General features: G+C 43.0%; 1 protein-coding gene across 5 annotated transcripts in view; it reads left to right on the plus strand.

Moving 5' to 3' along the window:
- Window positions 1-25,707, plus strand: part of tmem117 (transmembrane protein 117) — a 283,717-nt gene that overhangs the window by 202,477 nt on the left and 55,533 nt on the right. For all 5 annotated transcript variants that reach the window (XM_080191236.1, XM_080191237.1, XM_080191239.1 and 2 more), the window contains exon 6: window positions 25,361-25,520. In XM_080191236.1, the coding sequence (XP_080047362.1) occupies window positions 25,361-25,520 (160 nt within the window). The remainder of the gene's footprint in view (window positions 1-25,360; window positions 25,521-25,707) is intronic.

Raw genomic sequence — 25,707 nt, forward strand, 5'->3', positions numbered from 1 at the left:
TATAAACTTCCTCTGAACTACCTCCAGCACATTTACATCCTTCCTTAAATAAGGAGGACCAAAACTCCTCCTTATTTAAGGAATTCAAGATGGTATTTGAGATGCGGCCTCACCAGTGCCCTGTGTAACACAAACATTACGTCCTCCACTTTTATGTTCAGTTTCTTTTGTAATTAGTGGAACGTTCCATTATCATCCTCGATTGCATGCGGCATCTGTATATTAACTTTTTGTGACTCGTGCATGAACACCGAGATCCCTCTGCACATAGGAATTCTGCAGCCGTTCTTTAAATAATACTTTGCTTCTTTATTCTTCCTGCCAAAGTGAAAAAATTCACACTTTCCCACATTGTACTCTGTCTGTCAAATTTATGCTCATTCACTCAACCTGTTTATATCCATCTGCAAACTCTGTATGTCTTCTTCATGGCATACTTTCCACTTGTCTTTATGTCAAATTTAGCTACCAATCCTTTGCTCCCCTCATCTAAGTTATTGATATAAATTGTAAAATGTTTAATACCCAGCACAGACTCCCTGTGCAATTCCACTTGGCACACCCTGTCATTCAGAAAAAGACCCATTTATGCAAACTGTTCTTTTGCTAGCCAGTCAATCTTCTCTCTATGCTAATATATTACTCCCCATGAACTTCTATTTTTAGCAGTAACCTTTTGATGTGGCACCTTATCAAATGCTTCCTGGAAATCCAAGTATCTACAGTTTCTTACACTCCAATATCTAGGAGCTTGGTACTCAGGTGAATGTTGAAATTGGACCAGGTTAACTACTTTGGCTGCTTGATCTCTTGCAGTTTGTTTCAGAGTCTGATTCTCAGACTGGCTGACAATGGATGGTGCTACATTTCTCTGCAACCATTGTCTCATCGATGTCCTTCTGCAATCTGTTCTGGTCCCTCTGTCTGTAGATAAGATTCGTCTTAGAATCCAGTTTTGATCAGATGACTAATATTTGAAATTGTCGGATCAGAATGAGTTCAAAGCCATCATTACACAAAAGTAGATAGATGGCCTTTCAATTAACTTGTGGCCAACTGGTTTCAATAGTTTAAAGTACAAGCCTGCAGACTCTAGAATCTAAGAGTTTTTGGACACTTCTTTGGGTAAGCTTCAAGCAATGGGAAGAACTTGGGTCTTGGTTTTATTTTTGAGAAGTTGGTCTGTGAATCTGTGGATTTGTTTGGTTGTCTGCATTTTAGTAACGTTCACAACTCTAAGACAAACACATTGTATAAAAAAACTGGGCTGTTGCCTAGCAATAGAGAAGCCACAAGGGAACAGAAAGCAGTTTGGGTTCAGTTGAAAGAATGTAATCAGGAATTTTTCCACAGAACCTGTTGGAACAGGCATGAAGGGAGACTGCAGAGAGCAGACCCCAAACTAAAGTACAGAAAGGCCCCAAAACCAGGGAGGGGAACAGAAGCAAGTTCCAAGAAGAACTTTATTGAAAGGGAAAGGGTAGGATACTCGGAAAAGGTCTTGTTAAATAAAGTTAAGAGCGAGGAGCAGAGAACAAGGCTCCAAGTTAGGGCTGAAGATGCAGACCTGGGATAACACGGAATTGTGAGAAGCCAGAGATCTAAGGTGACCCAAAGTTTGTGATGACTTCTTATGGACCTGTGAAACAGTGGAGTTCACAGCTGGGTATTTGAGAAAGTGTGTGGAAGGTGATGTTTGAGTGTATGTGGTGTTGCAGAGCAGAAGAATACTGGATGGAGAAGGTGAAACCCAATAGAGAGAACTTTGTTGAAGATAGAGCCTTGTTGGGGAGAAGATTCCCAGGCATATTCTTCAAGAGCAGCGATTAGAAGCCCTTCCTTGAAAGACAGAGGGGAAATTATCTGGCCACGCTCACCTGAAGGCCAAAAATTCCTGCCCAAGTTCAATGGACCTTTGAATGGTCCATCCACTGTACACGTGGTGGGTGTACGGGAGAATTCCACCCAGAGTTTCAGTGAGACCAGTTGGCTTCCAATGTGACAAGTGTCAGGGGAGAATTGAGATTCCATTGAAGTTATTTTGGATGACATCTACCATTTGGTTTCAGAGTGTGAGGTTCCGAATACAAATTACCGATTAGTTGACATGTGCTGCATACTGGCAAAGAACATTAGAGTATAAGCTAGATTTTGTAACTTGTGTCAACGTTATGTAAAGATATGTACGGATTCATAACGTTTAATAAATGTTTTATTCCTTTATTAGAAGTTCAGTGGGTGACTCCTGTGACTGTTCAGCAGCCACCGTCCATGTATCTAAATTAGGAGTTACTAAGTCAGGTTCAACCCTGGAATCTGACTTGTTCAGTAGTAACATCAGTTGGGATGGCAGACCCTGACCAAAGGCATTGAAACAGCTTGAATTGTGCTAAATCTTATTAATTGCTTCCAGCGTCTCCTATTCACTGCTGCTTTTTGTTCTCAAAAACCATTTTTAGCCATGCATGCTCACCTTTACTCAGTCACTACAGAATCCATCTGTGTTTGTAGACACCTCCAGTGCTCATTACAGACTGATTTCACAGTCAATAAATTCAGGATCTACCTTTCTCATGTTTAAATGAAAACCTGTATTGTGCATGTTCTAGTTTTAATTTCCAGTCTATTGTAACTTTCTGATGTAGAGTACGTGTCCCTCTTCTAATATTTGACTGGAATGAAGATTTAATGTTTGCCAGTTTAATTTTTTTTTACTGCTGACATTTCCACTTGAGACATCATTGACTGGATATTTCTTTGTATTTTTGTTTCACCCGTGGATACGCATATTACAGCTTCCATTTCAATAAAATTATATCCTGTACAATGCCTATGACATCTTAAATTCAGTCGGTCCAGTGTGCATTTTGAAATCTCAGTATAAATACCTGCAAAACCAATTACTCTGACGGGTGCTGCTGTGTTAGGCATTTTCAATGTTAAAGGCGTTATTTAGTATCATGATATAGTGTCTTGAAATGGTGGACCCAGTTCACTGGCTTCCCATAAATTTCTCAAAATGCTTTTTAATGTTTCTTTTCAGCTGTCATGTCTTCCCTCAGTAACTGTCCTTTCTAATATTCAAAATAAAACTTCGGGCAAAATTTTAAAAATTGAAAACATTATGGGAGCATTTCTCCCAAGTAAATTCAAAAGTGTCGGATTTGCATAAAAACTGAAGCAAGTCCTATTGGTTTTTTTCAGTGTGATTTTCAAAATGAATCTCCCACCCTCTATGCACTGCAGAGTGCACTAGCGTGAATCATGCTGTAATTTGGTGGGCGGGGCCTATTCCAGCTGGAGAGCCGGCAGCATAATACTGAGCGAGCCATTGCGCATGCGCTGATCTGTCAGTACTGAGATCCTGCACTGTTGGCCTCCCAATCGTAGACTAGTCCCGTAACTGCTCATCCCTGGCCCTCTGACTCCTCCACGGCCCAATCGCTGACCCCCTGAACAGTGTCGAAGCCCTTCCCTTTCCCCTGCCCAACCACCACGACTGCTGTAGCCCAGCTCAATCGCTGGCCTCCCTCCCCTGTCACTCAGGACCCTCCCATCCCCACTGATTTCCTCTGAGGTCCTGCTCCCTTCTTGGCCCTGCCTGATGCCTGGTGGACAGTGTCAAAGTGCCCCCTGGCATTGGCAACTTGCCCTCTGGGCAGTGCCAAAGGGCTCAGGCTGGCACTGCCAAGGGGACACTACATGCCCCCAGCACCCGACCCACAGGGGGTCTAGATGGCCGCCCCCTTCACTCCAACAGGGTCAGGCTGCTAGCTCCCCGCAAGTGCGGAGTTATTGTAAACCCTGCTGGAGTGAACCATTTCTGGTGCGGAGAGATGCTAGAGATTTCAGTCCCGAGCTCCCTAATGATATTTAAAATCTATTAAAATAAGATTTAAATAAATCCTGTAGCAGCACGCCGATTTCTGGCGTGGAGTTGATGACATCAGAAATCTGGTTGCTGGAGACTTATGGAGGCTATGGTGCCCAGTGGGAAGCTGGCAAAATGGCCTCCGCTTGATTCTCCTGGCCTGCTGTGATTTTAAAAGAAAACAAGGCAGCGGGCTGGGAGAATCACACCACCCCCCCCGCAATATATTTTGCAATAATTTCATTAGGTTTGTATCATGGGTTGTCATTTGTGTCTCTTAATGCATTCATTTAAGATTTTTATTTGTAGGCCTCAGCCTTTCCCTAAAGCTGGGCTTGGATTTGATTGCCACCATTTTGTTCACCTTGAGCACAAACAGTGACACAGACACGGAGTCTCACGAGACTCGGGAAAACAGAAACCTGTTGGCGAGACCTGGTTTTCCAATTTCCCCATCGTGGTGACACAATGAGGTTCCCAGGAAGATCGGGAACCTAATTTTAATAAGTTATAATGTAATTAAATGGTTTCCCTGTCATATCGCACCCTCCCCCCCTCAACATTTGGAACTCTCCTCTTGCCAGTGTGATGTCACGTTGGTGTGGTTTACAACTGGCTTTGCAAAATGTGAACTAGGCAAAGGGGACCTGCTAGGGGTGCACCCCCCCCCCCCCCCCCCCCCCAGGGAGAGGGGCGAAAGAGGGGGCGAATCTCTTAGACGCTTATAAAATTCTAACAGGACTAGACAGGATAGATGCAGGGAAGATGTTACGATGGTGAGGGAATTCAGGACCAGGCCTGAGGATTCAGGGTAGACCATTTAGGATGGAGATGAGGAGACATTTCTTCACCCAAAGAGTAGTGAGCCTGTGGAATTCATTACCACAGAAAGTAGTTGATGCCAAAACAATGAATATATTCAAGAGGCAGCCAGATGTAGCACTCAGGGCAAGTGGGATCAAAGGTTATGGGGAGAAAGTAGGATTAGGCTATTGAGTTGGACGGTCAGCCATGATCATGATGAATGGTGGAGCAGGCTCGAAGGGCCAAATGGCCTCCTCCTGCTTCTATCTTTATATGGCATGCCTTCCACTGCCCTATGGTACTGTGCTGGGGGTGGGGGCCCTCTGGGGAGCTCCATTGGATGGGTGTTGTACTGGGGGGGGGGGGGAAGGGTAGCCCTTGTGTGTAATGGGAGGGGGGAATATATTTTTTTAATTGCAGTTGGGGCACCGTTTTAAAGGTTGATCTGTTTTCTGTAGAGCCAGCATTGCTGAACCCCACTGCTAAGACAGTGTGGGCCATGCTGGGAGATTTCTCCTGGATAGAGTGCTGCAAAATGTGGCAAGAGAAGCCAGTTGGCGAGGGACATGTCAGTTTTCTTTCCTCCAGCCGGCACTCTGGGTAGAATTGCCCAATGTCTTTTGTCCAGAGCTGAAACTCCGCACGCAATTTGGATGTCTGACTGAGTGCAGCATACATAATTTCCCAAGGTGCCCTCCTAGCCCTGAGTCAAAGGGATATTTCTCTTTTTTTCCCCTAGTAACTAAACGCACAAATCTTGACTCCTGAAATGAGTGTTTTATTTCCTGAAGATTTAGTTGATGTCAGAGCAGAAGATATGTGTCACAGTTATTGTTTTGTGTTCAATAAACTTTTATCATCTATTTTAACTTGGTCTGTCTTTCACCCTCTCTAAAATGTGTTCTGAGTGAAGTGGAATTTAATCTCAGCCCTTTTTTGGGATTATTCCAGGATCAGGCTTACTCCTCAGATGATCACTCTCACTTAAGATTGAAACAGGCAGGCCTCACAAACACTTGAGTAGAGCTGATGAACTGACTTATCTTGTAGCAGACGGACATTTTATTATGCAAAATAGAACAATTTATCGTTCCAATACAGTTATCCTGTTAGAAATTTTATGTAATACATAAATTACGTATGTTACACACTTTATGAATGCAAGTTATATTTGAATATTTAATAATGCATTTAGGTATTATATAATGTCATGACATATACATGAATAATTATGTACAATAATATATTTAAAGTAGAGCATAGAAAAACTACAGCACAAACAGGCCCTTCGGCCCACAAGTTGCGCCAAACATGTCCCTACCTACTAGGCTTACCTATAACCCTCTACGTATTAAATTCCATGTACTTATCCAAAAGTCTCTTAAAAAACCCTATCGAATCCGCCTCCACAACCACTGCTAGCAGCCAATTCCACGCACGCACCACCCTCTGAGTGAAAAACTTATCCCTGACATCTCCTCTGAACCTACTCCCCAGCACCCTAAACCTGTGTCCTCTTGTGGCAACCATTTTAGCCCTGGGAAAAGGCCTCTGAGAATCCACTCAATCAATACCTTTCAACATCTTATACACCTCTATCAGGTCACCTCTCATCCTTTGTCTCTCTAAGGAGAAAAAAACCAAGCTCTCTCAACCTATCCTCATGAGGCAAGCCACCTAATCCAGGCAACATCCTTGTAAATCTCCTCTGCACCCTTTCTAAGGTTTCCACATCCTTTCTGTAATGAGGCGACCAAACTGAGCACAGTACTCCAAGTGGGGTCTGACCAGGGTCTTATACAGCTGCATCATTATCTCCCGACTCCTAAACTCAATTCCTCAATTTTATTTTATTTAAAGTTTGTTTATTTATTAGTCACAAGTAGCCTTACATTAACACTGCAATGAAGTTCCTTAGTGAAAATTCCCTAGTTGCCTATTCGGATACACTGAGGGGGGAGGAGGGGAGGTGCTTGGACTTGGAACCAGCTTGTTTCTGGCTACTTTGAATTCCTTAAGAATTTCAAAATGGCACCCGGGAATGTGTGTACAATTCTGACGCCAAGTTTGCTGGACACCAGATCAATTAAGGAGTTAATGTCAATGCACTTAACATGCAATAGGCATGCGCAGAGCGGGCATCATGTCAATCAGCGTGCAAAGCCAATTTGATGGCAGTGCCCCTAATTTGGAGCTTCCCCCTCCAGCTGCTCCGCTTTGTTAACCTCACACAGCTGAACGCAATGCTTAGAACGCACCGTGCAACGCCAATGCTAGGGATCGTCGTCAACTGTTTACCCATTCATTGCCAATTTATTTCTCCTGCTTGTTGCTGCAAGTCTACTCTCCTATGGTGAGTTTCACGGTTGTTTCAAAAGTCTACAAGTAACGGTGGGGCAAATTTTAAGGGCCGGAAATTGGCTTTACGCCGGTGTGAATTTGCAGCAGAATCTTCTGCTAGTGCCCGCCGTGGTATGTCTGGAAACCCGCTGGCGTGAATCTCATTTTATTCCCATTAATGGAATGAGGATTGTCTGACCCTCTCTCCGCTCTGCCCCACCCTCTCCCCCCGCATGCCATATTGTCTGCAATGCCAGTGGGCAAACATGTCAGCAGGAAACATGTTTTTCCATCTCCCAGTTTCCATGTGATCCTGGAGATCCACCTTTGTTCTCAAAGGTCCCTCTTGTTTCTTCATGAGTGGGTCAATGATGTTGGCACCTTTTCAAACTACATGCCATCCACCCTTGCCCTGCCCCTGCATGGGCGTGAGACACCCAGGTGTATAATTAGTGAATCTATAGAATCCCTATAGTGCAGAAGGAGGCCATTTAGCCCATCAAGTTTGTACCAACCACAATCCCACCCAGGCCCTACTCCCATAACCCCATGCATTTACCCTGCTATTCCTCCTGACACAGGTCAATTTACTATGTCCAATCCATCTAACCCGCACATCTTTGGACTGTGGGAGGAAACTGGAGCACCCGGTGGAAATTCACACAGCCATGAGGAGAATGTGCAAACTCCAGACAGACAGAGTGACCTGAGGCCGGAATTGAACCTGGGACACTGGCATTGTGAGGCAGCGGTGCTAATCGCTATGTCACCCCTTTATTTTTAATGATGAAATCTTTAGATTCCGATGATTTGGAGGGGGCACGAATATTAGTTATGTGAGCATGCACATAATTAGCCTCCTCAGTACTAATTTTAAGGAAACCAAGTGATTAATGAGAACTGTCCATTCATTACAGAATCCATTGTATCCCTACAGTGAGATCGGGGTCGGGAGATTTGTCATGTTTCCCTGCTGACCTCTACAGAGGGAAATGCTCCCACCCCCACCACTGGAGAATTCCACCCCTTGTGTCCAGTTGGTGCTGGCCTTGTTCACGTTTCCTGATTTTGAACACATCTGGATCCTTTGCAACAGAATTCATGTGTGCTCTATGGTGAGCTGGCATCCAGGCTATGCTTGGCACAGCTGGGTGCCAACTGCGTTGACGCTTGTGGATATGATTCAGCACCAAAGACTCACCACATGCAAATCCCAACTCTGTGCTTCCCTCTAAAATAGAGGCAATGCCAGTATATCACCAAATGGTCAGGAGTGTGAAATTGAATGGTGGCATCGCTCTGGTCCTAGTCGTCTTCCATTACCTGGTCAGGTTATACTTCTTCGCTATCTGAGAGCGTAAAGGGATGTTAAGGGTTAGGTTTTGCTGAAGAGAAAATATGATGTGTGTAGCTGTAGTTCCCACTCAACAGAGATTGTGGGTTGAGGGGGAAGTGGTGTATGAGAAGGAGGATGAGGTATGAGGGTACCATTCTCTTCAAAGGCTATTCGATTTAATGCAATCCCGCAGTGCTTAAAGGACGCATTTTACCTGTATTACTAATATTTCAGCCAGCTTATCAACAGTAACTCTGCCAATTCATTTCATGTGGGTATAACTTATGTCTTGGGTTCGAAGAGGAAGCCTATGAGACAATATATTAAGAATGCATTTTAATTTAGCTTGTGTATCAGTATGTTACTCCCGCCAACACTCATACAGACATGACTTGTATTTAATGAGAAAATGTGTTGAAAAAGACCTAATTTGCATAGGAAACATATAATTTGTATTGTTATTATATCAGAAGTAGAACCATTTTATAAAGATGTGTTGTATTAAGTGTATGGGGGGGTGGGGAGTATATTTTCCACTTTACGTGCACTCTGCTTGTACATTATGCACAGCTGGTGTTTATTTATGGGCTAAATTTTGTGGTCAGGGGGAAAAGCAATGGCATTCACTGCTTACCTTGAAGCAAGTTGCCTACAAAGATCTAGCTTTTTGGCTATGATCAAGACCAAGGTGGGGTGAAATGCCTTATCTTGTCAGCTTGAATCTTGTTTGCCTCTCTTGTTGTTCAAGCCAGAGTTCTTTCAGTCACGGTTCTTTGTGCATCAGGACTGTCGTGATGGCTCCTATGTATAATTTAAAATTTGGCCATTGACTAAAATGTCCACATGAGAAACCCAAGATCTTTGACTGTACAGGAGCATGGCTGTGTATCTTCTGGGCTTGACCTCAAGGACAGTCTTTTGATTTGATTTATTATTGTCACATGTATTAGTATACGGTGAAAAGTATTGTTTCTTGCCTGCTATATAGAGAATGCATACCGTACATAGAGAAGGAAAGAGTGCAGAATGTAGTCTTACAGTCATTGCTGGGGTGTAGAGAAAGGTCAACCTAATGCGAGGTAGGTCCATTTCAAAAAGGTTTTCTGTGCATTTTTGAGTTTTTGCTCTGCTCAGTTTTGCTGTAGAAAGAATTGAGCTAAAATTGGCAGGAGATTGATCTCACCTGTGGTGGTGTTTTGCTCCATAGCACTGGTGTGGTCGCTTTGCGAGTTAGTTTGGATATTGTTTCCCCTGGCCTAGGGTATCCCCGTGCATGGTGTTGAAATACCTGAACTATGGGTTTGCCTCTGCACCACAGTTTATGTTCTCCCCTTAAATTGGCTCTGGACTGCTCATGGTGTGCTGAAATATCAATCAGGTTTGTCTTTTACAGGGTTAGATTTCCCTTTTCTTGTATGAGGTCAATGAGTTCATTATCTGCCACTCCTACCACTATTTTGTCTCTGAGTTCTGATTTTAAACCTCAGTTTCTGTAATCTTTTGCCATCCTGCACAGATCATTGATAAACTGATCAACAGGTTCTCCTGGATGTTGGACACTCTTCTTGAATGTAGCTCTTTTGAGTAATGTATTGCTTCTTGGATTAAAATAAACGTCAAATGATTTTAATACCTTTGCATGTTTTGCAGATGATTTATTCATTCATTCCCTGTCTTGCAATAATGTCATCCACAATTGGATCTACTGAGTAAAGCAATGTGTTCACCAGCTTTTCTTTTGGACTTTTATTTAAACCTGAAGCAATGTTGTATTGTAAGAATCTTTTCCTCCAAAGTTCACAGTTTTGTAATTGATCTGGGTCTTGAATTAGTCTGAATTGATTTGCAAGTGTGGAATTGTGATCCATGTTCAAAATTGTTAACTGTATGTTTTGCTTTAAGAGCTGTCCGCATTTCTAAATGGTGTCACTGTTCATTCAGATACTAAGGGATTTACCACACTTGCTGGTTTTGGCAGGCTCCACAACAACAGCAATAACACTCAGCTTGCAAAAATATTTTCTCTTGTTCAGCATTTTCTCTTTTTGATTTGAGATAACGTTGACCTCTAAATACTGCTTGCCTTTTAACAAGTCAAACAGACATGATGTTCCTGAAATTTGTTTTAATTCGTTCATGGGATGTGGGTGTTGTTGGTTGGATCCTAACTGGACCCATCCCTAACTGCCCTGCATTTGAGAGTCCACCACATTGCTGTAGGTCTGGAGTCGCATGTAAGCCAGACCAGGCACAGATGGCAGATTTCTTTCCCTAAAGGACATTTGTGAACCAGATGGGCTTTTCACGGTCACCAGTAGACTTTTAATTTCAGATTTTGAATTCAAATTTCACCATCTGCCATGGTGGGATTCGAACCCGGGTCAGCAGATCTTTCTCTGGATTACCAGTTTAGTGCTGATACCACTTTGCCACTGACTCCTTAATACTTAATTAATCCTTTCTCGTTTCTTTCTTTCTGACGAGTCTGGACTTGGGGATTTGATTTTGCCGAAGGGTTTCTGTCAAACTTCACTCTGACTCTGAATTACTTTTAAGGATTTCTCAGGAGTTGCTGCAACCTAGAATTTTTAAAGATTTAACTCACCCTTGCTCATCCACTCTGCAATATGAAGCTGGACTTACAAAGGAGATTCAATGGAGTCTTTTGTTTGTGTTAGGAATTGTAAATTTCTGCCTTCAGTTTCCAAACCTTTCTTTAGAACCTTTTCCTGGCAAATTTCCCCTTGGCCGCCAGTGTTTCTTTCAGGTCAGAATGCTTCTTTGAATTTTTCCTCAATCGTCTTGGATTTTTGATTGTTCCTGATCTTCAGTGAGATTTTTCTCCCCTACAAACATCCACCATGTAGGATGTTGGTTACAATTCATTAGGGTCTGACTAAGGAAATTTGGTATGTCAGCTACATCTCTCACCAACTTTTACAGATATACGATAGAAAGCATTCTTTCTGGTTGTGTCACAGCTTGGTGTGGCTCCTGCTCTTCCCAAGACTGCAAGGGACTACAAAATGTTGTGAATGTAGCCCAATCCATTACGCAAACCAGCCTCTTATCCATTGACTCTGTCTACACTCCCCACTGCCTTAGCAAAGTAGCCAGCATAATTAAGGACTCTTCGCACCTTGGACATTCTCTCTTCCACCTTCTTCCTTTGGGAAAAAGATTCAAAAGTCTGAGGTCATGTACCAACTGATTCAAGAACAGCTTCTTCCCCACTACTGTCAGACTTTTGAATGGATTTACCTTGTATTAAGTTTAACTTTCTCTCCACCTTAGCTATGACTATAACACTACATTCTGCACCCTCTTGCTTCCTTCTCTATGAATGGTATGCTTTGTCTGTATGGCATGCAAGAAACAATACTTTTGACTTATGTTAATACATGTGACAATGATAAATCAAATCAAAAGTCTTTGTCCTCACATTGGGTAACTAAAATTCTTTCTTGATTGTTGGAATGATTTAGAAATATACAAGAGTACAAACCAAGAGTTGATTCCATGCTTGCTTGTATGCACGACTCTGTCCAACATCCTGCTGACTCTGGATGTGGCTCATGTGCCCTTGTACATTGTGTGGGCAATACTGTACTCAGTCCCACATTAACCATAGATATGTCAGACCCTTTGATTTGATTTATTATTGTCACATGTATTAGTATACAGTGAAAAGTGTTGTTTCTTGCGCACTATACAGACAAAGCATTTCATTCATAGAGAAGGAGCGAGTGTAGAATGTAGTGTTACAGACATAGTTAGGGTGTAGCGAAAGATCAGCTTAAAGCAAGGTAGATCCATTCAAATATCTGATGGCAGCAGGGAAGAAGCTGTTCTTGGTCAGTTTTGTATCTTTTTCCTGACGGAAGAAGGTGGAAGAAAGTATATCCTGGGCGTGGAGGGTCTTTAATTATGCTGGCTACTCTTCCGAGGCAATGGGTGGGAGGCTGGTTTATATGACTACAAGTATCCTCAAAGACAATTGAATAAGAAAAGGACCTGTGCTTTGTTTCAGAAAAAAGAATTCAAGAAGAGAAAATGAATTTAGCATGCTAAAATACATATAGAATCATTCACATTGAAGGAGTCCATTCAGCCCATTATGCCTGTGCAGGTCCTTAGAAGGAACTATCCAATTAACCCTGCTCCCCTGCTCTTTCCCCAGCTGCACATTTTTTCTTTTCTACTATTTTCAAGTTATCCTTTTTTTGTTCTATTTTCCTTAATTCTATGGAGGGAATGAGGCGTAGTTGCATTGGATTTGTTATAACCATTGCTCTGTCTGGCCACTTACTCAGTAGATTGGCTTCTTGGCTTATCCTATTGTATGCCTCGTTATTGGAGTGTAAAAATACACTCCTGATGTTGAGGGATGTAGATCCACTCGCAGTAGATTAGGATCACAGAACTGTTACAATGCAGGAGGCCATTTGGTCCATCGTGTCTTCATTGACTGTCCAAATGAGCATCATGACTTAGTGCTGTTCCCCTTCTTTTTTCCTGTACTCCTGCATATTGTTCCTATTCAAGGAATCATCCAATGCCTTCTTCTACAATGTCTCGATTGATCCGCTGCACTTCCAGGCAGTGTATCCCAGATCAATCCACTCACTGTGTGACAATTGGCAAAAGTTTACTGTCACTGAATTGGAGTGGGCAAAGGGCGGACTATGGAAATATCCGTTGACCTCGGGCAGGAATTTCCGGTCTCGCTCGAGCGAAGCTGTAAAATCCCATGAAATGTTTTCTTCGCACATCACGTTTGCTTCTTTTGAAATCACTTTAAATCTGCGCCCTCTTTGATTTGTTTTGATTTATTTCAAAATTTGATTTATCATATGTCATATGTATTGGATTGTTTCTTGAGCACTAAGTAGACAAAGCATACCATTCATTAAGTATGTGGGGCGGGTGGGGGCAAGGAGAAGGATTGGGTGCAGAATATAGGTAGGGTGAAGAGAGGTAGGGCCATTCAAAAATCTGATGGCAGCAGGGAAGAAGCTGCTATTGAGTACAGTTTGCAAGTGGGAAGAGATGCTCCCTATCTAATCTGCCCAGCCCCCCTCATGATTTTGTTAGCCCAAGAGAATATCTAATGGTGATCTGAAATTTGTAACAGGCTCCGAACAATCCGACGTTTCTCTGAAGCTGTGTGGCACAAAATGATGTGGCGATCACTATCAAATAAATTGGTTGGACTTTAACCTGGCGTTGTGAGACTTCTTACGGTACAAAATGCACAGACTCCTTTGGATGCCTCAATTTTCCCTCCCCCCCCATGGAGAAAGACCGGAACAATGCTCTGTCTGAGTCTCCATTCTGAGTGTCCACATGTGATGATAATGTTCCACAAATTGGCCGCTTGCTTTCACAAAGTCTCCCCATTGAATGCTTCTTCCCTGGACTGGGAGTTTAAGCAGCATGTCCAGCCCTGGGCTATTATAGTTAGGGATGGTTCAGGGATGTATCCGGTTTTTAAGCACTCCTGTCGAGAAACATTTAGCGTTTGAACATTAGCGTGCTGCTACTTCCACCACTCTTTGTTAATATAGTTCATCATTCAATTAATTACTGTTAACAATAAACAGTCACCACTTCCAAAAAACTCATCCATCACACAACTATAGCACCTCAAGGTACGGTCTGAAATGGTTCTTTAGTTGCTCCCGAGAGCGTTTACATTGCATTTGTAAAGGTTAAATGAGAGTTGTATTTTTCAAGGGAAGTTCTGCATTAGTGTCCCTGGCTTTTATGGATATCATAAACCTGCACTTCTGTCCATTGACTTACTTTGTCTTGTATATATTTGGGTGCCTCTTGGGAAATCTAGTTGCAAATACGTCTTCCTAGGATCAGGAACAGCAATGGTAACATAATAAAACCTTTAGCGCTAAATGAGCTGAGATGGGTTGCGTGCTTTTTTTTTTGCAAACATGAAGCTCGTTTTAATTGAACCACATCCTTGATTAATGCGCGGCTCACTTAAGTATGAAGACATTTATGGATTCAATCATTTTAAGTTACCGAATGCATATCCTGCATGCTGTCTAATGGAATGGAATTAATGCTTGGAATGTCTCCAAAATCGTGCACTGTCTCAAGGGAGGGATTAAATATTTATGATGAGTGTTTGCGGTGAAATTCATGCAGCAGTTCCCACAGCTTGTATTTTCTGTTTTATTTATCTCTTTGTTCCTGTACACAGCGTTATCTTGTGGTACGTGGGTTTGTGTGAAATTTTGCGTGACTGATGGGGACAAAATGACACTTGGTAATACACAGACTTCCTCCAAAGACTTTAAAACCTAATTGTATTTGTCAGGAGAAAGAAAATGTAACGGGACTAATGTTTAAAATCCCAGAAGCGTATGTAGAGTGCTAATAGTCAGATTCAGCAATAAATATATCAGCCAATAACTCAAAACCTGAACTTACATTCTTGCTGATGTGTCACGCAGCAAAGCTCAGACTTTGGTTCCTGTAGAAAAGCAAAGCCCCCGTGCATCACTGGGTCTTGGCGATATGGCCGGGATTTTACCGTCCCACCCACCATGGGAATTGGAGCAGGCGAAGGGCGGATTACGGGAAGATCTGTTGACCTTGGGCAGGGTTTCCTAATTTGGTATGATTTATTTTTTGGTCACATGTATTAGTACACAGTGAAAAGTATTATTTCTTGCAAGCGATACAGAAAAGCATACCGTACGTAGGGAAGGGAAGGAGAGTGCAGAATGTAGTGTTAGACTCATGGTTAGGGTTTCGGGATGAGTGAGGCCATAAAACGCTGCTCTATTATTCCACTGTGCTATCATGGATTTTTAAAGAAATGCAGTTGACCCTTGGGACAGAATGTTAAAATACCTGCAAGAGAGGGCAGTGACTGGTCCAAAACTGGAGAGTGTGTGGAGTGGATTTTGCCATCACTCTTTAACTCCATCATAGTTTTAGTATGCTACCTCGAGAATTCCTGACCAATTGAAGCAGGCCTGTCGATACCTGAAATGAGTGGGTTGTTTTCTGAGCTGAAGCTGGGCTTGTTTCCACTGGAGTTTCGAAGAGCGAGGGGCTACTTGATCGAAGTCTGTAAGACGCTGAATGTTATTGGCAAGGTAGGCATTGCAAGGATGTTTCCTCTTGTGGATGAGCTCGCAATGAAGAGGGACTGTTTTAAAATGATAAGTACAGTAAGAAATCTCACAACACCAGGTTTAAGTCCAACCCGTTTATTTGAAAGTAATCCCACAAGCTTTCGGAAACGGTCTTCCTTCATCAGGTGCGTGGAAGGTTCTGATCAGGCATCTCTACATCATTAAAATGATAAGATAGAGATGAGACGGAATCTTTTCTCTGAGGATTGTGCGACCCCTGACCTCTGAGGGCGGTGGAAATAGGGTCATTGGATATTTTTAAGGCAGAGGTCGAGGGGTGAGGAAATTGGGGGTCATTGAGGTTAGATGAGAATGTGGAATTTGAAACACAGCTATGATCTTAATGAATAGTGGAGCAGGCTCGAATAGTGGCCTACTTCTGCTCCTGTTTCATATGTTCTCATACATGTGGCCACTACCAAAATTTCCAGTAAGCTGCTTGCATGTGTGGCCAAGCAGAGGATACTGCGTTGGAGGCCACACTTGAAGATACTGTATATTTGTGCGCAGGCAAACAGAATGAAAGGCATTGCAATACATTCTGTTCAATAGCTGAGCCACACAGAAGATCGGAAGGGGCCCTGTTTCGGTTATTACGCTGTGGCTGACTCCAGCTCCCTTTCACTAGCACACCATTTCCTTCTGTTTTTCAGTTTTAAAAAGCACTTCATGATATTTGATGACAGTGAAATGTGAGCAAGAATTGAATGTAAAAGTAAGTTCACCTTAGCCCACATTATTATAAATTTACCCTGATGGAAACCTTATCAATTTTTGCCCACGCCTGGTGATGGATTTCTCAGGGTGTTATGCTCCCTACTGCACAACTAAAACCCTGGCATGAAAAAGCCTCTGTCTTGGTGGGGTATTAATTGACTCAGGGAGAGACGTCTGCCCCAACCTGGGGAGGAGAGTTCAGTTCTGAAGTCCCAGCAGCGCCAGGTTCAAGTGGTGGCCATTGCTGGAACTACAGCCAATCCCTAGGGGAGGCAGTTATGGTGGCCTTACTGAAGGCAGGTCCGGTATACTGGATGGCCCTGTCTAGCAGGACACAGCAAGGGGGTTGAGGGAACCAGTGTGCTGGGTTTGAGAGGCCAAGGGGTACAGTTAAAGGGAGGTAGAGCCAGGGAGAGCGTCACCAATGAGCACAGGAGACCATCAGTGGAAGCTCTCTCTCCCCCTTCACCCCACACCAGATCACATAGCTAACAATGCCAGGTTACTTGCTTGGCGTGGGCCTCCCCCCTGTCACAGCACTTATGTAGCCATTAATTGCCTACTTAAATGTCTCAATATGCCCAAGAGCAGACACCTCCACTTTCCCCTCTTCCCCACTCCCCGTAAAATGGGCGACAGATCGGGGACGGAAGGGAAGGCAGCGAGCAAGTCACATGCTGCATTTTAAGAGCTCCCCTTGCCATGAAACATGTCAGCAGGGGAGCATAAAACCCAGCTCCAGAATTTGTGTAAATGTCACAATGTCTCTTGGAACCGCTGAGGATTAATTGCCTCTTTCTCTCACTTTACTGGAATAATAATGTGTAATGTGAACAGTGCAAAATGCCAATATTTCTTTCTAATAAATATTAAACAGTAAAATAATTGATACTTGGCTACCTTTTACTGTGTTAAACTTGAGAACAAAATTATAAATATGTTTTAAATGTTGAAGATGATTAAATTGAAACCATTTCAATTTCCTAACTTGTTATTTGAATGAAATGCACACAGCTGGACTCCATTGCAACCTTTTGATGCACAATGTGAATTAATTTTTGAGCAGTCTTCACCAGGAAACTTGTCTAGTAACTATAACTTCCATCTAGAATCACTGATGATTCAGTTTGATATCACTTTCCTCTTTTGTGGATTCGCAACACTGGATGGCACAGTGGTTAGCACTGCTGCCTTACAGCATCAAAAAACAAAGAAAATTACAACACAGGACCAGACCCTTTGGCCCTCCAAGCCTGCACCGACCATGCTGCCCTTCTGAACTAAAACCCCTGTCCCTCCTAGGGACTATATCCTTCTATGCCCATCCTATTCGTGCATTTGTCAAGATGCTCCTTAGAAGTCACTTTTGTACCTGCTTCCACTACCTGCCCTGGCAGCGAGTTCCAGGCACCCACCACCCTCTGTGTAAAAATACTTGTCTCATATATCTCCTTTAAATCTTGCCCCTCGCACCTTAAACCTTTGCCCCTTAGTAATTGACTCTTCCACTCTGGGGGGGGGGGGGGGGGGGGGAGCTTCTGACTATCCTAAAGTTCGATTCCCGGCTTGGGTCGCTTTCTGTGCAGAGGCTGCACATTCTCCCCGTGTCTGCGTGGGTTTCCTCCGGGTGTTCTGGTTTCCTCCCACAGTTCAAAAGACATGCTGGTTAGATGCATTGGCCATGCTAAATTTTTCCTCAGTGTACCCGAACAGGCACTGGAGTGTGCAACTAGGGGACTTTCACAAGTAACTTCATTGCAGTGTTAATGTAAACCTACTTCTGACACTAATAAATAAACTTGAACATATTTATTGTACAGCAACGACCACAATCCCACCCAGGCCTTATCCCAATAACCACCTGCATTTACTCTGCTAATTCCCCTGACACCAAGGGGCAACTTAACATGGCCAACCAACCTAACCTGCGCATTTTTGGACGGTGGGAGGAAACTGGAGCACCCGGAGGAAACCCATGCAGACACAGAGAGAACATGCAAACTCCACACATTCACCCAAGGCTGGAATTGAACCTGGGTCCCTGGTGCTGTGAGGCAGCAGTGCTAACCGCTGTGCCTCCATTGAACGTTGACGAACACAGATTGCATTTTATATTTTGTACAAGTAGAATTTTTGTAGTGTTTGCTGCTTGAAAAATAAGCTTTTGGATAAAAAGGGTTTTGAACTTTTGTGCATTAAAAGTAAATGGTGTGAGCATAACGATGAAAGGAGACTTATTATTTGAATGATGACTGAAAATTATTTTATTGCCAGTCAGTAAATGTCGTAGCCCAAATGACGTAAAGAAAAAAATTATTTTTAACGGGTTTCTTTTTGCGATGTTCTTTCTATTCCACCTAATGGCCTCCTACAATTTTCTCTGGAAAGAGGCAGATCAGGCCTGTGAATGTCTATAAACTTCAGTCAACAATATATTTTGGGAACTTGATGAGTGACAGGCAATTCGGCAAGGTGCAATTGTTTACTTAATGGTAAATTTAAAACTGACTTGAACGCAATTATATTATTCGAGTTAACGGGTGAAATCTTCTGGTTCCATGGAACTAGCCTCAAAGGCGAGATCAGGACGAAGTTCAGCTTTCTTGGCGTTGGGTCAACAGTTTGATATCCTTCTGGCTTGTGCCATCTTCCTGAAGGTGGGTCATCACTGATAGAGGCTGTCTACCCATCATCAATGGGCAGTCCATTTGAATAATGAACTATCCATTAGAATCATAAAATCCTTACAGTACAGAAGGAGGCCATTCAGCCCATCAAGTCTGCAACTGGCCACAATCTTGACCAGGCCCTAATTCCCGTAACCCTACATATTTACCGTGCTAATCACTTGACACTAGGGTCAATTTAGCATGGCCAATCAACCTAACCCACACATCTTTGGACATGTTAGTGGACTCGGTGGGGACTCAGTGAAGGACAGGCTGTCCAAGTACCAAACCATGCTGCCCTCCTGAACTAAAACCCCTGACCCTCTCGGACTATATCTCTCTATTCCCATCCTATTCATGTATTTGTCAAGATGCTCCTTAAAAGTCACTTTTGTACCTGCTTCCACTACTTCCCCTGGCAGCGAGTTCCAGGCACCCACCACCCTCTGTTTAAAAATACTTGCCTCTATATCTCCTTTAAACCTTGCCCCTCACACCTTAATTGACTCTTCCACTCTTGGGGGGGGGGGAAGGCTTCTGGCTATCCTAAAGTTCGATTCCCAGCTTGGGTCATTTTCTGTGCGGAGGCTGCATGTTCTCCCCGTGTCTGAAAGATGTGCTGGTTAGGTGTATTGGCCATGCTAAATTCTCCCTCAGTGTACTCCTCCACCACCCCCCCCACTCCCCTCCACACAAGACTCCACCTTAGTTACTAATCAATTACTCGGGGACATAGGCTTAAGGTAAAAGGAGGAAAGTTTAAAAGAGATGCGAGAGGCAAATTTTTTAAACAGAGGATGGTAAGCGCTGAAATGCGTTGCCAGAGAAGGTGGTAGAAGCAGATACAATACCAACATTTAAGAGGCACCTTGACAGATCCACGAATAGACAGGGAATGGTGGGATATGGACCGCATAGAGACAAAAGGTCTTTAGTTTATATGTTGGCATATAAACTTGGTGGGTCAAAGGGCCTGTTCTTTAGTTTGTATTGGTACAGACTTGGTGGGCCGAAGGGCCTGTTCCTGTGCTGTATTCTCCTTTGTTTTTGTAATTATTTGAGGCCTAGACAACATCCTTATAATATTGCAGAAGCACGTGGTAGTGAATCCTTGCATCAACCGAATGCTCAGACCAATGATGAACTAATGTTTTTACAAACTGGTTTTCAGTTTCTTGGACATGAGGCATTGTAAACAAAATGTACGAGAATTGGGTCAGAACGTTTTTTTAAAGGTTAAGCCTTACCACTATTTCGAAAATAGTACTGTGAAATATTTCAGAACAAGATCGAATCTGTATGTATGAAGTAAAGACCTTGAGGCTGGATGAAGAATCAGGTAGTTGGATTTGGGGAGCTCTGATGATGTTGAAGAAGCTCTCTCAGTTTTGCAGCAAGGATAAGAATTTCTGGTTGGAAGTTTTTTTTTCAACTATGGGTGTCACTTTTACCTTTTTAACCATTTGAGAATTCACAGCCACCTGTATCTCTAATGTACGCATGCAAATCAATCAAGATGGGCAGGAAACTTGACCTGAAAACTGTGATCAGGAAAAATTGACTTTCTTTAGAATTCCCTTCTGACATCTTTGTGGGTGGCACAGTGGTTAGCACTGCTGCCTCACAGCGCCAGGGAGCCAGCTTTGATTCCTGGCTTGGGTCACTGTCTGTGCAGAGTCTGCATGCTCTCCCCATGTCTGCTTGGGTTTCCTCCGGGTGCTTCGGTTTCCTCCCACAGTCTGAATGACATGCTGGTTAGGTGCATCGGCCATGCTAAATTCTCCCTCAGTGTACCCAGACAGTGTGGCGACTAGGGGATTTTCACAGTAACTTCATTCCAGTGTTCATGTAAGCCTACTTGTGACACTAATAAGCAAACTTCAAACAATAGGATCCGGCAGATGAAAAGAAGATTACTTTCTGACAACTTGTAGTGTTTCGTGCACTGGTTGCCAGGTGTGGAAAGGTGGTTTGATTCAATTTGTTGAGTGTTAATGTAAGCCACTTGTGACAGTAATAAATAAAGCTAAATTTTTGAAAGCAGTTACCTGAGACGGAGAGTTACAATTCTATGCGTAGTGATATTGGACATTAGCACTTCAATTTTCTTTTACTAATACTGTTATGGCAAACCTGATCAGCCTTTTGTTGAATTTGCAATGCACTTGCATGCAAAAACCGCTGCTTGCATTCTCCCCTGGATTATGATGTTTTTTAGTCAATTGTAAATAAGATAGGGTTGTTGATTTGAAGGCATTCTCCTCCCCCACACATTGACTCACGCATTGAATTATATCCTCCATCGCTGACTTGGAGATAAAAGGTGGTTTCTCCTTCAGATAATTTTTACAATTTCAAAATGTTTTCTAATTGCTTTCATCCCACCTTGTTGCACGGGAACAGTCAATACCAAGTGTAGTCTTCAGGGGAAATTGAGGTTCGAGAGCCCAGGATTATTGGACTAGATTTACAATTCTAGTGTTCTCTTGGCTGGCTTCCCATCATCCATCTGCATAAATTTGCTCTTGTCCAAAATTCTGCAACTTTTATCTTAATGTGCACTTAGTCCTAATCTTTCATTATCCCTGCATTTGCTCACTTACCTGTCTCAATTTTAAAATTCTCCTTCTTGTTTTCAAACTCAACTAATCACCCGCCGCGTATCCTCACTTTTCTCTGTTTTTATAACTTTCTCCGGTCTTATGAATCAGAGTGTCCCTACAGAAGGAGGCCATTCAGCCCATTGGGTCTGCACCAACTCTCTGACAGATTAGCCTACCCGGGTCCTATCCCTGTAAATCCAGGTACTTTCCCCGCTGATCTACGGATTTTGGGACGCTGGCTGTGCTAAATTGCCCTTTACTCAACCTAAACCATAGGTATTTGGACTGTGGGAGGAAACTGGAGCACCCAGAGGGAACCCAGATATGGTGAGAATGTGCAAACTCCACACGGACAGTCACCCAAGACCAGAATCGAACCCATGTCCCTGGCGCTGTGAGGCAGCAGTGCTAACCACTGTGCCACCGTGCCACCCTATGAGCATCCGAGATCTGTGTTCCTCCATTTCTGGCATCCTATGCATCTCAAATTTTAATCACTCCACCATTGCTGACTATGCTTTCAGCTGCCTTGCTTCTAATAGCTGGCAACTCCTTCCTAAACCCCTCTTCCTCCCTACTTCTCTCTCCTTTCAAGATGCATCTTAAAGCCAGGTTTTTGGTCAACTTCCATTTTGTGGTTCAGGAGTCTTTGTTCTGGTAACATTATGTGACTTTACAATGAAGGCTGAATTGTGTGTGCAGGTATTTATATAATGCCTTTAACATAGCTAACTGTCCCCAGGTGCCCCACAAGAGTAAGGCAAAATACTGCAGATGCTGGAATCTGAATCAAAAACAAAAAATGTTGGAAAATCTCAACGTGTCTGACAGCATCTGTGGAGAGAGAATGGAGCCAACGTTTCAAGCCCAGAAGTAGGGGTTGTAGTTTGAGGATAAGGGGTGAATTTTTTAGAACTGAGGTGAGGAGAAATCTCTTCACCCAGAGAGTGGTGAACGTGTGGCGTTCACTAACACACAATGTAGTTGAGGCCAAAACGTTGTCTGATTTCAAGAAGAAATTAGATATAGCTCTTGAGGCTAAAGTGACCAAGGGGGAAGGGGGGAATCAGAATATTGAATTCAATGATCAGCCGTGTTCAGAATGAATGGCTGAGCCTGTCTGAAGGGCTGAATGGCCTATGGGTGCTTCTAGTTTCTATATTTCTCTGCCTTCAGCTCTGACAAAGGGTCATCCTGACTCAAAACATTGGATCTATTCTGTCTCTCTCTTTCCACAGATGCTGATAGACCTGCTGAGTTTTTCCAGCATTTTCTGTTTCTGTTTCAGGTTCCAGCACCTGCAGTATTTTGCCTTACTTTTGTGAGGCAGATTGGGCAGTTTGCTATGCTAACAGCCCAATATGAACACTTGCATACTGAATTCAGCCTCTGTTTTAGAGTCGTACGTTCTGACCCTCATTAAGTGGAATGGCAGATTGATTTGGGAAACAGTAGACACATCAGGGTGACCATAAAGCAGGTCGGAGGATATAATTAAAGTATGGTTTTACATAGGCAGTTTCCAATATACATAGATATAGAAAACTACCTGGGGAAAATGTTAACACAGATGTGATGACAAGTATTGAAATTTTGAGGGAAAAAAGATGAACGCCAAGAATGAGAACAAATCATTATTTCAGTATTACTGGGAAAAGAAGCATATTGTTGAAACTTCTGGTTTTGCACCCATCAGGACAGATGTAAGAATGCCAAATTTCAAAAGGAGTAACAATTTATACTGCATGTGAAAAGGCTGCTGATTGGTTCACAAGTCAGCTTTGGTCGAGGTGTTGCCATGGCACCAAGGCACCATGCTTTTGTTTAATTCCTAAAAGGCGCAATTTCTGGACATGAGTATATGTAGCCTTTAGCAAGCATAGGTAAATCACATTATGAGGCCGACTGATAATCTTAAATTGGCTGTTCTTGTGACTCTTAGCACACTCAGGAGGAGCCAGTGCTGTCCAATTTGTGGTATCGCATCTAATGTTAAGCTTTCTAGTTCAGGAAAGAAACAAATGGAACTAGGAGACACTGTTTACACACGAATTAGGAGCAGGAATAGGCCATTCGGCCCCTTAAGCCTGCTCCACTATTCAGTAAGATCACGGCTGATCTGATTGTGGCTTCAACACCACCGTCCAGCCTATCCCCTCAAATCTTTCACCCCTCCCCTTGTTGATGAAGAAAAATAAGAAGTCTTTCATTTAAAATGGAGAGAAAGATTTTTTTTCTCTTCCAGAAGGCCCTTAAATAGTGGGATTCGTTTCCTTGGAGACGAATGTTGAAGCTTTCTGTTTTGCACCCTTTAAGACAGGTACAAGAATGCTAAATATCAAAGGGAGCAACAATTTGTACTGCACGCGGGTAGGGTCATTAACAATCTTATTCTCCTCCTTCTAAGATAAATTGCAAACACTTCAACAGGCATTGCACTGCAAAATTGATTTAAATGACTTGAACTTGTTGATCCTTCCAGGTTGCCACTAGCAACATAATGACACAATTTGCAAATTTATTAACTATATCACAGATAACTTGCTTGCTGGAAGAAGCAAATTCAACTCTGACCCATCAATTTCTGTACCACAAGTGGGTAGTACGTTTGTTTTGTACGGGATGGTAGGACCACGTGGCGGTACCTGCTCCCTCACACAACGAGTGACATGAACAGAAAGAATCCCTCACTCGGACATTACACTGGCTGATAGCAGCGGAGGGCAGAGTTAGTGGCTGCTCCCCTTGCTGAGGTTCTTCCTGAAAGTCCTCACTCTAGGAGGACGCAGCTTGGGTGAGATGCCAGTGAAGTACTTGTTCTCCTTTACTACTAACTGTAACCTTCGGGAAAGGAAGGTTAATGAAGAACATCAAACTGGAAAAGAAAAATAGTGATATTCCTCAACATATGGAGACAATACTTTGTCATTTTGACTTGATTTATTATTGTCACATGTATTGGGATTCAGTGAAAAGCATTGTTTCTTCATACTGTACATACAGTATACAGGGGAGAAGGAAAGAGTGCAGAATGTAGTGTTACATTCGTGGCTAGGGTGTAGAGAAAGATCAGCTTAATGTAAGATAGATTCAGTACAAGTCTGATGGCAACAGGGAAGAAGCTTTTGTTTAGTTGGTTGGTACCTGTTTTCAGACTCTTGTGTCTTTTTCCTGACGGAAGAAGGTGGCAGAGAACATGTACTGGGTGCATGGGGTCCTTGATTGTGCTGGCTGCTTTTCCAAGGCTGTAGATGAGAGGCTGATTTGCGTTTTGGTCTGGGTTACATTCTCAACTCTTTGTGCAGTCTTACGATCTTGGACAAAGCAGGAGCACATCAAGCTGTGATATATTGGAAAGGATGCTTTCTATGGTACATCTGTAACAGACATGCCGAATTTACTGCGCCTCCTGAGAAATTAGAGGCATTGGTGGGTTTGATCCTAGAGATCTTGAGGTCCCAAGTTCAATCCTTGACTTGTGGCAAGTTAGCTAATCACAGATGTAACAATTTTGGGAGGGGGGAGTTGCAGAGAGTCTCATTTCTCATGGACTTGAGGGAATTTTAAGCGTATAATAGGATGTCCACTCAGAAGAAAATGGATGTTTTGTTTACTTCAGCAGATGAGTTGATGATGGCTGATCACCCAAAGGATACCCAGAAATGTAAAGACCAGGTTAAAATGCCCATCTACCTGAGAAAAAAGTAGATCTCTGTTTCTATAAATAAGTACTTGCATTTGTGAAAAGTAGCAACGGAATCTTTTCCTTTGAGAATCACCTTTATAGCTTTTGTACCACATCCCTTGTTTGTTTCCCTCCCAGTGAACATGTATTATTTATTCTCTTCTGCTCACAGGTCTGTGTTGATCACCCTGACAAGTGTTGTCGTCGTCGTCATCACCACTGACTGGATCAGTTGGGACAAGCTGAACCGAGGCTTTCTGCCAAGTGACGAGGTCTCCAGAGCCTTTCTGGCCTCTTTCATCTTGGTTTTTGACCTCCTTATCGTCATGCAGGTACAGGCGCTTGACTTGTTAACTCTTCAGAAACTAAAATGTGTTGAACTACTTAAAACTCTTGTTGCAATGTGCATAGATCCCTGAAAGTTGGCACCCAGGTTGATAGGGTTGTTACGAAGGTGTACGGTGTGTGAGCTTTTATAGGTAGAGGGATTGAGTTTCAGAGCCATGAGGTCATGTTGCA

Source organism: Carcharhinus amblyrhynchos, chromosome 6, assembly GCF_965287045.1.
Source record: "Carcharhinus amblyrhynchos chromosome 6, sCarAmb.v2.hapA, whole genome shotgun sequence".
NCBI lineage: Eukaryota > Metazoa > Chordata > Chondrichthyes > Carcharhiniformes > Carcharhinidae > Carcharhinus > Carcharhinus amblyrhynchos.